The 15,305-nt window shown below is 48.2% G+C and overlaps 1 protein-coding gene and 1 pseudogene across 1 annotated transcript in view; both read right to left on the bottom strand.

The window, feature by feature from the left end:
- Positions 1–15,305, bottom strand: part of LOC135908081 (beta-hexosaminidase subunit beta-like) — a 126,059-nt gene that overhangs the window by 83,394 nt on the left and 27,360 nt on the right. Inside the window, exons 5-6 of the mRNA XM_065439827.1 lie at positions 3,109–3,177; positions 1,709–1,758 (exon numbers count right to left, since the gene is read on the bottom strand). Coding sequence (XP_065295899.1) covers positions 1,709–1,758; positions 3,109–3,177 — 119 coding nt within the window. The remainder of the gene's footprint in view (positions 1–1,708; positions 1,759–3,108; positions 3,178–15,305) is intronic.
- LOC135908125 (U2 spliceosomal RNA) lies at positions 14,807–14,976 on the bottom strand (annotated as a pseudogene).

Genomic DNA, 15,305 nt, shown 5'->3' with positions numbered 1-15,305 from the left:
GAAAATGACTAATTAGATTTTTAACTAATTTCCTTATGACCCGTATTGCAATTTGCAGGGTAGTTCGCAAGGCGGATCGACTTTGAACGAATTCTCAGGATGATACCAGTTTCAAGATATTAATTCCCGAACTTTGCCGAGAAGTTCGTTGGCGTTCCAGTTACTTAATAATGCAACGTCGTTTCTGCAACCACAAAATTACGGCAAAGAATTTCTCAGCAAAGTTCGGGAATTATTATCCCGAAACTGGTGTCATCCTGATAATTCGATGTTCGGGTCATAAGGTGCTTAGTTAAGAAGATAATTAGTGATCTTTTTATTATGCTTGATTATGCATGCCAATATTTTTTGCAAGTAGTGTCCGTCGCTTCGAGTAGTCCACCTCATGAACAAGGATTGTGCTATCTGTCACAGGCCACTTTAAATTTTTGGGATGCGTTCGCTGAAACACCCTGCATATATATACATATAGATAGATAGATAGATAGATAGATAGATAGATAGATAGATAGATAGATAGATAGATAGATAGATAGATAGATAGATAGATAGATAGATAGATAGATAGATAGATAGATAGATAGATAGATAGATAGACAGACAGACAGACAGACAGACAGACAGACAGACAGACAGACAGACAGACAGACAGACAGACAGACAGACAGACAGATAGATAGATAGATAGATAGATAGATAGATAGATAGATAGATAGATAGATAGATAGATAGATAGATAGATAGATAGATAGATAGATAGATAGATAGACAGATAGACAGACAGACAGACAGACAGACAGACAGACAGACAGACAGACAGACAGACAGACAGACAGATAGATAGATAGATAGATAGATAGATAGATAGATAGATAGATAGATAGATAGATAGATAGATAGATAGATAGATAGATAGATAGATAGATAGATAGATAGATAGATAGATAGATAGATAGATAGATAGATAGATAGATAGATAGATAGATAGATAGATAGATAGATAGATAGATAGATAGATAGATAGATAGATATAATTCATGGAGGTCCCAGGCACTGCGGGAGTCGCTATAATCCAAGCGGTCGTGTCCATTTCGCCGCCGCGGCTGACGAAACGCCAGTGTGTGTGTCATACCACTGTCCCCTGTCCGCCGCGGAGGTGTGCTGACGTCATCGCTCGCGCGAACAGAACGGCACCACACCTTCCATTCGGCCTATACCGTCACTGCTCGGGCCAATGGACGGGCAAGTTATCGGACGAGTTGGTGCCGATTCGTGACCACAGTGAAAGTAAACCACGAGGAAAGCGGGAGGGAGGAAGCAAAAATGTCAACACCACGAGCGCTGAATTTAAACTGCCGTGATGTTTGAGCACGTCCTCATTCTCTCGGCGAGGTTTTGAACTGCCCGTAATTACGAGCCTCGCTGCCGAGCAACGATACGCAGCAGTTCTGAACAGCCATACTGCCGCTTCTCTTTGTACTAAACGCGCACTGCGTGGTTCGTATTTTAGATTTATTATGACTTAAAAGGATCATCTTGTTGCATGAGGAATACTCTGCGATGTGCCGCACTTTCGCCATACGCGCATTGACACATTTACTTGACTGAATGCTATTAACCTGATGATGGACGTAGATACGCAGATATTCAAAGAATTCTTAATGCCGCTCTGACAGCACGTAATTGAATATGTGAGGATGGTACTCACGTATCGCATAAAAGGTCGCGTCTGCAACATTTGGCTGAACGTCTCCAAGCCTGGGGTCAGAATGAAATAAACAGAGAAATGAAAACTATCCACATGAGATCACGCTTTGTTTCCTAAGTGCGTTTGCATTTGCATAAGTGATGCAAGGAGGGCAGTGCCCTGAGTTCAAGATATAAATGTGTCCTGTGAGTCTAGGACAGAACTTGGCTGCATTGTTTTTCACACCGTCTTCATGCTCATTGACATTACGGCACTCGCAGTCTTTTAGCGCATACGCAACACTATTCAGTGTCAAGATCGGCGTCAGCCATAGAGTCGTTCAAGCCACGCTGCGAACAAATATCACCCAGACTCAGTGTAAGAGAGCTTACGACTCGGGTAAATGAACCTGCGATTGCGAGTTTTACTCAAGCGCTCCAGAAATCTAAGCACTCGTAGTTGGCAAGTTTCGTTCCAGCAGTCCCAACACATCTAATGCTTTCATTATTTCAGTGTATTAGTGCTTGCGAAAAATACTAGCGAAAATACGGGACAACCGGAATACTGTCTATTCGAGGCGTACAGACTTTTGGGCAAGTTAAATTTCCTGTGACTATTTAGTGGTTGAAACTTGGCGCACCGACCTTGTCGCTCGTTCTTGTCTGCGTCGCTCGAGCGCTATGGTCCGAACAAAATCTGTCTGGATTTGGTTGCCCTGTGTAAGCGCTTGGAACATAATGCTATGCCAAATCAACTAGCCCAACATTGTACGTACTGTACAAGCACTTGAAATACTGAAAGCACCCATGTTGATTCTACATATCAACACAGCAGTGCTTTCAGCTAAAGAAATATTCTACCATCAATTCGGTAACTACTGATCCTTTGCCCAGCTCGTATTGAGCTATCTGCCCGCTCTCGGGTAATAGTTTCGACAATAGAAGCAGGATGAGGTTTTTCTTTCACGTACGAAGGTTCTCATTGTGGAACTATTACGAGTTTGCCCAATAGGATTCGGTTACATTGAAATGGGTTGCAAAGTATTACACTCATTGATCTACCTCCGTATTACGGGTATTTCGCGGAGCATTGATTCTTTAGAAAAATTTCGTATTTTCCTTGTTCAACACTTGTTATCTTATTCGAATCGTTTTTTTTTTGCGCACCTTATTTAGAATGCTTGGATTCGACTGCTGAAAATTTAAAAGCCGACGCATATTTTGCTCTTCTCTGTAGACACTCGATTCATTCAGATGCCTGACTGCTTGGCGGATTGAAAAGGCACCATGAGGAGATATGGAGCTTGCGTTTTAAAGCGATGTCGTTTAAATTTTATTTATGCAATGACTGGCGATTATATAGCCCGAGTTGCAGGGACGAATAAGGTGGCGGAAACGCGCAGAGCTTCCGGAAGTTCTTACCTCGCAGCGCTCCCCAAACTGTCTCGGACGTCAGCAAGGCATCACCACGTGGTGGTATCTTCAGCAAGTCTGAAAACCCGCACCCATGAGACAGAAATTACTGGCAAAAAGTTAACTTTACGAATTGTTTTTACGTGGTGGGCGTGGAGATTCGAAATACAATGCATCACCATTCAAACACTATGGCTGCCACTATCATTAGAGGTTGCTTATCCCTGGAAAAAAGGGTCACTGAAAGACGAATGCGCATCACCTTTATTACACTGTCAGCCGCACAGAGTCAGTGCATTCTGTTAGGCTTTCCACCAGGATTTGCACTAAATCATAACGTTCTTCGGGAACTACAGATCAAGGCACTGCCGTGTGACAACGCAACTGAAATAGAATGACGAAGCATGATGGAACCAAAAACCTTCTCAAAATAAATCAACCCTTAAACATAACATGCGCGCGAAGTATGACTTTTTCTCGTCAGCATACTTCTATCATTCTTTCTGTTCCTTATATCACCACTCCATCAAAGAAAGTTAATCCAATATGCTGACAGTCATTACAAATTGACCAGTAGAATCTTGTTTTGCGATCCTCGGTTGATGAGGCTGGTAGTATTGCATTGTAACATGAAAGATTCACGAGGCACATTAGATCTAGACACCATCGAGATGGCTTGCGAGAAAACAATTGTGGACTCTAACCATTAAGGTCTAAGGACAAATTTGAACAATTATATGCAAAAAAAGAGCTAAAGCCGAATTTGAGACAATAGCTAAAGAGCAAGACACTATATTGCAGGTATTCTCCAGAATAATGGAGAGCATGCTATGCTGGTATAGTTGCGATGTAATTCCTGATTTTTGCATGTTTCATGTCTCGCGACAGTTTCCAGGCAACTAACTACCTCATGTGAGTCCTGGTGGGCTGAGTATTAGCCCGTCTTTTTTCCATGATGCTCTCTGGAGAGAGACTTGAACCGAATAGTCAAGCGCATTCTGCCAGCACTGACCTATAGAGCTGAATCTTCGAATACAGTCGACTCCTACTGTAACAATCCCGGATAAAATAAATTTTACTGTATCTCGAACATGTTAAACTTACTGACTGACGCTCATTTAGAACAACTCCATCAGAACGAACAGGACATTGGATATGCCGAGCCTGGGGCGTCCGCATCCTGCGCCATAAAGCAACTTGCACGCGGCGCACGCATCGTTCGGGGAAGAGAGAATATCAAACATATCCTGAAGGCCATCAAGGATGACGCATTTAAAAGGCTGCTTGCCAAGAGTCCAACCACTGTAGCCATTGTCATCCACCTGTGTCAAGGGTTTCGACGTCCTAGAGGCTGACTCCGTCTCGGCCATTGCAGTTGCCGCTGGTAACACTGACTCTTCTGTACTCGTCCTTCAGATGAATTTCATCGAGAGGAAATGTCCCGCCAGTTGTCGCTGCTCCTTCGCAGCCAGGAGCCCCAACACTCACTTCGGCCGTGCAGCAAGCCATCAGTGCCCACATATTAGACGCACTTCCATCTGTTCGCCCTCCAGCACCTGTGACGGCACCGGTTTCTTATGCCGATCGACTACCCTCCGCTATTCACACCTCCGACGGCACCGCTTCTTACGCCGACTACCCGTCCCGGGTCACACCTCCGCCGTCACACTACGCTGTCGCGATCCCAAGGCCACCCCCATAGTGATATTCCTCCCCACCACCAAGCTAGGGTAGCAGCGTGGAGCGGGAGCAAGGAGAACCCTTGCTCCCGTTCCACGGCAGCGACTCCAGCTTCTTCGTCGAGCCGACACGTCGAGCCAGACAACAGGCCTATTTGCTTCGCCTGTGGCATTTCTGGTCACGTTGTGCGCTTTCGTCGTCATAACATGTCCTCGAACTATGGCACCTTCGACCAGTTCTAGCACGCCGCCGAGACACGCTGTCAAGATGCGGTTCACTCACCGCCGAGACCTTTCGATCTCGACCGCCCTTCCGAGAGTCACCGTTCTCCTTCTCCACGTCGCCGGTCGCTGTCATCTTTACATCGTCCACTACCTACTGCCGAGGGAAATTGATTAGCGCAGTTCTGGAGGCAAGAACTGCAAGTTCGTCAACTTTCTATAACGTCAATTTTCACCGCAAAATGTCATTGACATCCACGTTGAGGGAGCAGCCGCACAAGAGCTTGTTGATGCCGGGCTGCCGTTTCTATCATCCATGAAAATCTTTGTCGCAAACGGAAATAGTCACTACCTCTCTCTGGGGTCGCATTTTTAACTGTCAGTGCGCAGAGCTGTGTGCACCGACCGTGTAGTCATCCAAGACGTTTTGTATATGGTCGAGTTTATTGTATTGCCATTCTATCCTCATTATCTCAGCCTCGGGTGAAACTTCCTGTCCCGTCATAGTGCCATCATCGATAGTTCTTGCCTCAATGTGACACACCATCGGTCGGCGCCGACCTCAGTGCTGGCAAAGTCTTCATTGATGCTGACACTAATCTACCTCCGGAGATGGCGGTGCTTGCGAACTTGTCGTGTGCTGCCGTGCCCGATTTCACTGTGACATGCTTGCTAACTGCAAGTGCTTATTTCTTCCGTTCTCCGTGCTCACTGTTACGTGTGAATCCGCTTTGGTACCCATACGTAATCCGCACCGGTACCCTGTGACCATACTGTGTGGTGTGACCTAAGTATTTGGGCAACCTGTCATGTGTATTGAAGATATTGAAGTTAACGATGGCGCCACCCGTTTAGATTTTGACGCCAGAACTTCTTTCTCGTCAACACCACCTTCAGCCGTTTTTGACTGCGTCATCGCCGCCAACCATTTGACATCACATCGCGCCTACCTTGCCTTCTTAAATCAGTTCGTTTCTCCGTTCGACTGCAACGAACCATCCTTGGGTATCATGAAAAAAGTCATTCATACTGACACGTGTACAGGATTATCTTTCTCGGGTGGCAACGTTTCACCGCTTAACAAGTGTTGTCACACAGCGCAGGACGCGCCTGCATGTATAGGAAGCTTCTGGAATGTTATCGATGGTTCCATCCGCTGTATGTCGCCGTACCTTGTATAACCTGATTGCATATATGCGCGACGCGAATAGTGTAGACCTTTGTGGAAGACAAAAGACACGCGGGTCCCAGCGATTAGTCTGAAACGATGTATACAAGCCGACGCGTTTGACCCGTTGATCAGGTTTTCGACGATCTCCCACTGTGTTTGCCGCTGTCATTGTGCTTTAAGTGTAGGCTGTTTTGTGGGCACAGGTTCACCCAATAAGAGCTGGTTTTGTCTTTCACAGTATTGCTACTGCATTTCTTAACGTCACTACCACGTGACATCTGGTGGATGTGCTTTGCGTTCATGTACCGGGCGCCCCCACAAAGCCGTGACTCAAGCCCGCACGCGGAAGACAGCACCAACGTCGCCAAGAACCAGCGAGGTAGCCACAGGCTGCAAGGACTGGCCCCGGAGCCCGGACTTTTGCCTGAGGTGATCGGGAAGATTGACACAAAGCCCACCCCAATGGCAGTCCCAGCATCCCCCGTCGTACTGCAGCAGCCCAGGGAGCCTCCGACGTTGCGCGGTTAAGGTTCGAGGACCCGCAGAGCTGGCTTGAGACGTATGAGACAGTGGCTACATTTAACAGCTGGAACAGCGACGACAAACTGCGACATATCTTCTTCGCATTGGAAGACGCTGCCAGGACGTGGTTTGAGAACCGGGAGTCGAACTTGACAACGTCAGACCTGTTCCGTAGCGGCTTCCTGCGCACCCTTACGAGCGTCCTTCGCAAGGAAAGGGCCGAAGTCATGCTGGACACCCAAGTACAGCTACCTAACGAGAACGCTGTCATCTTTACGGAAGAAATGAACCGTCTCTTCCGCCACGCCGACCCGGATATGCCCGAGGAGGAGAAAGTTCGCTTTCACATGCGTGGTGTGAATGAAGAACTTCTCCACACAATGATATGAAGCCCACCGAAGACCGAGCTGCAAAAGTTGTACCCTAGGTCAACGCCTCAAGTAGCCTCATTCACCGAAATCGTCAAAGATGAGCTTGAGCGATCCCTTGGAGTTCCTGAGGTGCAACCAGAATCACTGCAGTCCCAGCCGGAACCGATGAACTACGCTGCCGTTACCCGCCGCCAAGGCCCTTCTGCACGACCGCGCCAGGGCACGTTAACGCCACAATTCCGTCGTCCACCGCCGCCGCCGCCAGCACGCCCACCAGTCGACCAGCGTCGCTACGCGAGGAAGACGGACATTTGGCGCGCTCCTGACCACCGCCAGCTCGGCTACCACTACGGAGAAGCGGATCACGTCTACCGCCGATGCCCATACCGGGAGATGCGACTGCGAGGGTTCGCCGTTAACGCGCCGCGACCACAGATTGGCGAACGACCTCGCGATATCCCCAACTACCTCGCCGCCACCCAGTGGAGCCCTCGACGACCGTCCTGTTCACCGTCACCAGGCCGCTACCTGTCCTCCCAGCGCCGGCCATACACTGGCCCAGCCCGGGGCCGGTCAGCGAGCCCATATCCAGAAAACTAAAAGCAGCAACCGACGGATGTGCGGTTGCTGTTCGTCGAACTGACGAAGATCCTCTGCCGCCGACGAAGACGCGAAGAAGCTACCTCGACGACATAACGACACGCCGCCGTCCCGACGAAGTGTGGAAGCAAAGAATACGACGACGAAAGACGCCTTATCGACGTCACATACCAGCCAGAGGTCAACGTGACGCAGCCGTGAACCGACGCCAAGACCGAACTGTAATGCAAGACAAAGAACCACCGACCTCGACGTGCTTCTCGGCGGCCACGCGGTCACCGCCTTAGTCAACACAGGTGCTGATTACTCCGTCATGAGTGGACACATCGCCGCCCAGTTGAAGAAACTTAAGACTACATGGGAAGGCCCTCAAATTCGGACCACTGGAGGACACCACATAACGCCGACTGCAATGTGCACGGCAAGAATTACCATTCCCGACCGGACTTAGCCTGCCGCCTTCGTTATCCTCCAACAGTGTCCAAGAAACGTCATTCTCGGCATGGACTTTCTGACCCAACATGGCGCAATCATCGACCTGAAGTCTAAGTCAATAATGCTGTCGGAAGATCAAGCGATACCGCCGGAGAGCCTTCCTAGTCACCGCGCCTTGAGTGTGCTCGAAGATCAAGGGAGCATCCCACCTCGCTCCAGCTGTGTTATTTCGGTCGGCACTGAAACACCTGCGGAAGTAGAAGGCTTCATTGAAGGCGACCAACGTCTACTACTCGATCGCGAAATTTGCGTTGCAAGAGGAATCGCTCGACTGCATGGAGAAAACACGAAAGTGTTGCTGACAAACTTCAGCCAGGAGTTCAAGCACATCAACAAGGGCACGACGATCGCATACATCGAGGAAATTCTGGAAACCAGCAATGCGTTTGTCCTCTCCGATTCTTCTGCATCTACCCCGACGACCGCAGTTCCCGAACCAGGCTTCGACATAAATCCAAGTCTCCCCTTGATTAAGCAGCAACAGTTCAGACGTTTACGTCGACGATACAAAGGGTGCTTTTCGACGTCATCAAGGATTCGACAAACGCCAGTCGCAAAGCATCACATAATAACCGAAGAGTGTGCTCAACAACTCCGCCAGAGCCCGTATCGAGTTTGTACGCGAGAACGTGAGGCAATAAGGCACCAAGTCGACTAAATGCTGCGCGACGACATCATCCAGCCGTCAAAAAGCCCGTGAGCATCTCCAGTAGTCTTGGTGAAGAAAAAGACGGAACCCTACATTTCTGCGTCGATTATCGTCGTCTGAACAAGATCACGAAGAAGTACGTATACCCCCTCCCACGAATAGACAACGCATTTGATCGGCTCTGCAACGCTAAATACTTCTCGTCCATGGACCTCAAGTCTGGCTATTGGCAAATAGAAGTTAACGACAGAGATCGTAAAAAGGCAGCCTTCACCACCCCAGACGGCCTCTACGAGTTCAAGGTTATGCCATTCGGACTGTGCTCGGCGCCTGCAATGTTCCAGCGGGTGATGGACATGGTTTTAGCAGGATTGAAGTGGCAGACCTGTCTCGTATACTTGGATGACGTCGTCGTCATCGCCGGAAATTTCGACGATCACCTTAGGCAGCTTGCAACAGTACTAAAGGCTATCAAGTCATCAAGGCTCACTCTGAAGCCGGAAAAGTGCCGCTTCGCTTACGATCAGCTTCTGTTCCTAGGCCACATCATCAGCAAATCTGGATTACGCCCCGACCCGCAGAATACACTTGACATCGCAACGTTCCCGCAGCCCATCGACAAGAAGGCATTGCGCAGATTCCTTGGCATGTGTGCCTACTATAGGTGCTTTGTCAAGGGCTTTTCACGCATCGCGGAGCCGCTACCACATCTAACCAAATGTGATGTAAAGTTCAAGTGGGAAAGGCCGCAGGCCGACGCATTTCAATAACTCAAACGACGCATGCAGTCGCCACCGGTACTTGCACACTTCGACGAGGACACCAATACCGAAATCCACACTGACGCCAGTAGCCTAGGCCGCGGTGCCGTCCTAGTCCAGAGGAAAGACGGACTTGAATGCGTGATATCTTATGCTAGCCGATCACTGTCAAAACCGGAAAGCAATTATTCTACGGCTCAAAAGGAATGCCTCGCCATCTTTTGGGCTACAGCAGAATTCCGCCCTTACCTCTAATGGCAGGCCATTCAAAGTCGTCAGCGACCATCACGCGTTGTGTTGGCTAGCTAACATAAAGGACCCTTCAGGACGGCTGGCGCGGTGGAGCCTCAGTCTACAAGAATATTACGTCACGGTAATCTGCAAGTCCGGACGAAAACACTGATGCCGACTGCCTGTAACGTGCCCCCATCGATCCCCCGCCGCAAGACGACGAGGACGACGACGCCTTTCTCGGAATAATAAGCACTGAAGACTTTACTAAACAGCAACGAGGAGACCCGGAGCTTAAAGGCCTCGTCGAGTATTTGGAAGGAAACACCGACGTTGTCCCTAGGGCATTTAGGCGCGGATTGTCTTCGTTCACACTTCAAAACAACCTACTCGTGAAGAACTTCCCACCAGTCCGCGCCAACTACCTTCTTGTTCCGTCGGCGCTACGTCCAGAAGTACTGCACGCTTTACATGACGATCCGACCACTGGGCACCTCGGTTTCTCCCGGACGCTGTCGAGGATACAAGAAAGGTATTACTGGCCACGCCTGACCGCCGATGTCGCCCATTACGACAAGACATGTCGAGACTGTCAGCGACGCAAGACACCACCCACAAGGCCAGAGGGATTACTACAGCCGATCAAACCTCCTTACCGACCTTTTCAGCAGATCGGGATGGATATGCTGGGACCGTTTCCGACATCAACTCCCGGAAATGAGTGAATCGTCGTGGCGACGGACTATCTCACCCGCTTCGCTGAAACTGAAGCTCTACCAAAAGGCAGCACAGCCGAAGTGGCAAAATTTTTCGTCGATACCATCCTGCTGCGACATGGTGCTCCAGAAGTCCTCATTACCGACAGAGGAACGGCTTTTACAGCAGAGCTCGCCCAAGCCATTCTGCAATACAGCCAGACAAGCCATAGGAGGACAACTGCCTACCACCCGCTGATGAATGGTCTCACGGAGCGCCTGAATAAGACCCTCGCAGACATGCTAGCAATGTACGTCGACGTCGAACACAAAAGCAGGAATGCTGTCCTGCCGTATGTAACCTTCGCTTATAACACGACGGTGCAAGAAACAACACAGATCACGCCGTTTAAGCTGCTTTATTGAAGAAACCAGACGACGACGCTCGACGCCATGCTGCCGCACGTCACAGACGAAGAGAATCTTGATGTCGCTGCATATCTCCAGCGCGCCGAAGAAGCCCGACAGCTCGCCCGCCTACGGATCAAGAACCAGCAGCGTACCGACAGCCGACACTACAACCTCCGACGACGCTTCGTCGAGTACCAGCCCGGCGACCGTGTTTCGGTATGGACCCCGATACGCCGACGAGGACTGAGTGAAAAACTACTGCGACGCTATTTCGGACCCTACAAGGTCATCCGACGTATTGGCGCACTGGACTATGAGGTCGTGCCAGACGGCGTTCCTCATTCACAGCGGCGCCACGCACGATCTGAAGTGGTCCACGTGGTGCGTCTTATGCCCTTTTACGCACGCTGACGAACTTCCTTAGTTTTCTTTGCTAGGGGTGTATTTCTTTAGTACTTTCGTTTGTTTGCAGCATCGGGTCGATGTTATTTAAGAGGGGGTATGGACACGCGTACATGGTTATCTTCTCGGGTGACTAGATTTCACGCCATGCAAGGGTATCTGCATTGTCCAAAGGCGGTGATCACAACCTTGCGTCCAATTACCGTCCCATTTCCGTCCTCCCAGTTTTTTCGAAGGGATAGGAAAAAATTATTCTTTCTCGCATTACAAACATTTACGATAAGCTAACTCACAATATGGTTTTAGAAAGGGGCGGTCGACTGAAGCCGCCTTATTAGCCCTGAAGGAAATAATTTTGGAAAATATTAATAATAATTTACTGACAGCCGGAATTTTCCTCGATTTCAGTAAAGCATTTGACTCCATTGATCACAGTATTCTCATTAGTAAACATTCATCATATAGAATTCGTGGTACAGCTTTGGCGTTAAATACCACTCAAAAAATAGGTACCAGTGCGTGTATGTTAACAAACAAAGATCATCATTCTTACCAATTGCATGTGGCGTGCCACAAGGAAGTATATTGGGGCCCCTTTTATTTAACACTTTTATCAATGATATCGTAAATATCGACACCACACGAAAATTCGTAATATATGCTGATGATAGCACCTTACTTATTTCTGGGAGTAATATTAGCGCACTAGAGCCAAAATGCAATGATATCCTTACTAAACTATCGGCATGGACAAGAGTAAATAAAATCAAAGTAAACCCCACTAAATCCATAGCAGTTATTTTTCGTGCTCAGAATAAAGCAGTTCCTCCGGTGAATTCATTCATTTTTCAAGACCAGCATATAGAAATAGTCATCGAGCACAAGGCTCTCGGTGTGTATTCTTCTGCCCATCAAAAATGGGTCGCTCATGCTGTTTACATCTCCAGAAAACTGTCTGCAGTTACAGGTTTATTCTCACGCTGCCGCACATTTCTTCCCACAAGCGCTAAACTACAAATATATTACGCCCTATTTCTTTCTCACATTAACTATTATACACTGGCATGGGCTACAACAACTAAAAGAAATATGAACAAGCTTCTTGTATCGCAAAGGAAAATTATTCGCCTTATCGTTAACATTGAACCAACGTCGAGTGTTAATCCCACAATAGCATCATTCAATTTGATCCGTGTAGATAATATATATGAATTTCGTTTGTTACAAATAACACACTTTTCTTACACAGGTATGAGTAATTTTCTCACACAACTTGCTTCCCTTGAATATCGTACACCAATAGTTAACACTTCTTGTACTGACACTTGGTCCTTACCACAGTTTAGAACCGATTACAAGCTGCAATCCTTGGCTCACAATCTGCCATTTTTTCTCAGTAAACGTAAAGATACCGCTGGTTTTAGTCGAAAACAATTGCGAACATACTTTGTGCACATTTAATCCGTATATCTTCATATGTTGTTCAAGAAAACTTCTGTGTTATTGCTGTACTTGATTTAATTTGATGACTACTTCTGCATTGCTATTGTTATTTCGTTCTGTCTGCTGCTGCCATGTAATAGTTTCCTGGGCCTTCGTCAAGCTGTTTGTACAGCTTTTAGCCCAGGTGGCCATCCAGATACTTGCTGGAGAATAAAGTATGATTTGATTTGATTTGAACACATGTTATCACGCAGCACAGGACGCGCCTGCATGCATAGGAAGTTTCTGGAATGTTATCGATGGTTCCATCCGCTGTCTATCACCGAACCTTGCGTAATCTGATTGCATGTATGGGCGACGCGAATAGGGTAGAACTTTGTGGAAGACACGCGAGTCCCAGCGATTAGTCTGGAACATTCGACTATTGATGTATAAAAGCCGACGCGCTTGACCCATTGATGAAATTTTCGACGACCGCCGACTGTGTTCACCGCTCTCGTTGTGCTTTAAGCGTAACCTGTTTTGCGGGCACAGGTTCGCCCAATAAAAGCTAGTTTTGTCTTTCGCAGTATTGCTACTGTGTTCCTTAACGTCAGTACCACGTGACAATACCATAGAAGCCGGTTATCACGGAGCATGTGCGCGACGCGTGGCGTCATTTCAGCCTTCTCAAAGTCCTTGGTCGTTACATGTCGTTCTAGTGGGCAAAAAAGATGGCTACATTCAATCTTGTATAAATTATCGCTGCCTAAACAGGATTACAAAACGTTTATCCACTGCCTCGGATCGACAACGCTCTTGATTGTTTACAAGGCGCACAATACTTGTCACCCTTAGATCTCTCTTCTGGCTATTGGCAAGTTCCGACAGCGGAGTCTGACGGCTCAAATACAGCTTTTGCCACACGCGATGGCGTCTACGAGTTTAACGTTATGCCATTCGGGCTCTGCAACGCGCCCGCCCCGTTTGAGCCCATGATTGATACCATCCTTCGCAGCCACAAGTATAACAGTTTTTTATGTTACTTGAACGAAATAGTTGTTTTCTGAAAATATTTTCGTACACATCTCATCCGTCTGCGTGACAACCTAACATGTCTCGCTGCGTATGGCCTGCAGCTCAACCTGATGACCTGCCGTTTCGCTGCCGAAAAATTTACTATCTTGGGTTACGTTGTCTCGAAAGATGGCATCCTTTACGATCCCGACAAGCTTAGCGCAGTCGTCCAGTTGTCAAAGCCCACATCCCTCAAGGCCCTGCGAAGTTTCATAGGGCTGTGCCATCATTTTCATCGCTTCGCCCGAAACTTCGTCTTTATCGTTGCATCCTTGAGAAATATGTTTCCAGCAAGCACAAACATTTCCGGGTGGTGATCAGCATGCGACAAAACCTTGGAGAAGTTAGGCGGGTTGCTGAATTCGGCACAGATTCTTCACCATTACAACCCAAATGCGTAGAGAGAGGTTCACACCGACGCCAGTGGGGTCGCCTTTGATGCGATCTTGTCCCAACGGAAAACTACTACTGAAGAATACATCGCGGCTTACGCGAGCCGTGCCTAGCTATGCTACTTCTCCCGGCACAGTTGAATGATATTGAAGGCATACGGCATACGCTATATGCTGATGATATCACGATCTGAGCCATCGAAGGCAACTTAGGGCACATGGAGGAGAGCCTGCAGGCAAGAACATGGGTAGTGGATCGCTACGCGGGGCATTGAGGCCTCCAATGTGCACCAGCAAAGTCAGAATTTGTTCACCTTAGGGCTTCCCTAAGGATAGTACAAACATCCACTTATACCTAGGCAGTGGCCCTATCCACGAATCTAAGGAGATTAGAATTCTAGTACTCTTCGTACACCATCAGCGAAAGGTCGACACAATCCTTGCATGCATTCGCACGCAACCCGCCAATTCGCCAAAACCGCCAAAATTCGCATGCAACTCGCCAGTCGACTTGACTGTAAATTCTTTTTGCAGTGAAGCTGTATAGGCTAGGTTCTGGAAAATATGGCGTGCGTCTATCGAGCCCTACACATCAAGAAGTTCTCCCCATTCGTGGGCCATTACCGAAGATAGAGGAACACTGGGTCGACCCACGGCGGAAGTGAAGTATGCTTTACGTATTCCGCCCACTTGCAAAAATAAGTTTAATTATGCAACCCTTATCAGATAATAAGCTGATAAGGTCATATACTACATTTTGACCAGCGTAGGCCGTGTCTACGTTTGCACCACCTTTTCTTCGTCGGTTTTCCAAGCGCTTGCGCATGAAATTTCCTTCCGCTCTACCGCACGTGGCTGCGGTCCCCTAAGCGTGCTGGCCGCCAAGTCCGCGAGGAAGAAAGAAATGTGAACCGTTCATGTGGACCGATTCCGCAAACTTGGAACGTTTCACCGTTGCAATGGCCAGCTTTCCCAGGGAGTTTGTGGACGACCAATTTTGTGTGGCCTGTGTTGTACGTGATCGCTTGTGGTTTTGGAGTGACCTCACAACCATTACTGCACTGCGAGAAATCGGCCAACGCACGATCGCTTTGGCTATGGTGCGG

The sequence above is a fragment of the Dermacentor albipictus genome, chromosome 5, assembly GCF_038994185.2.
Source record: "Dermacentor albipictus isolate Rhodes 1998 colony chromosome 5, USDA_Dalb.pri_finalv2, whole genome shotgun sequence".
NCBI lineage: Eukaryota > Metazoa > Arthropoda > Arachnida > Ixodida > Ixodidae > Dermacentor > Dermacentor albipictus.
Note: the sequence above shows the minus strand (reverse complement) of the source record. Positions and strands in the feature narration are given on the sequence as shown.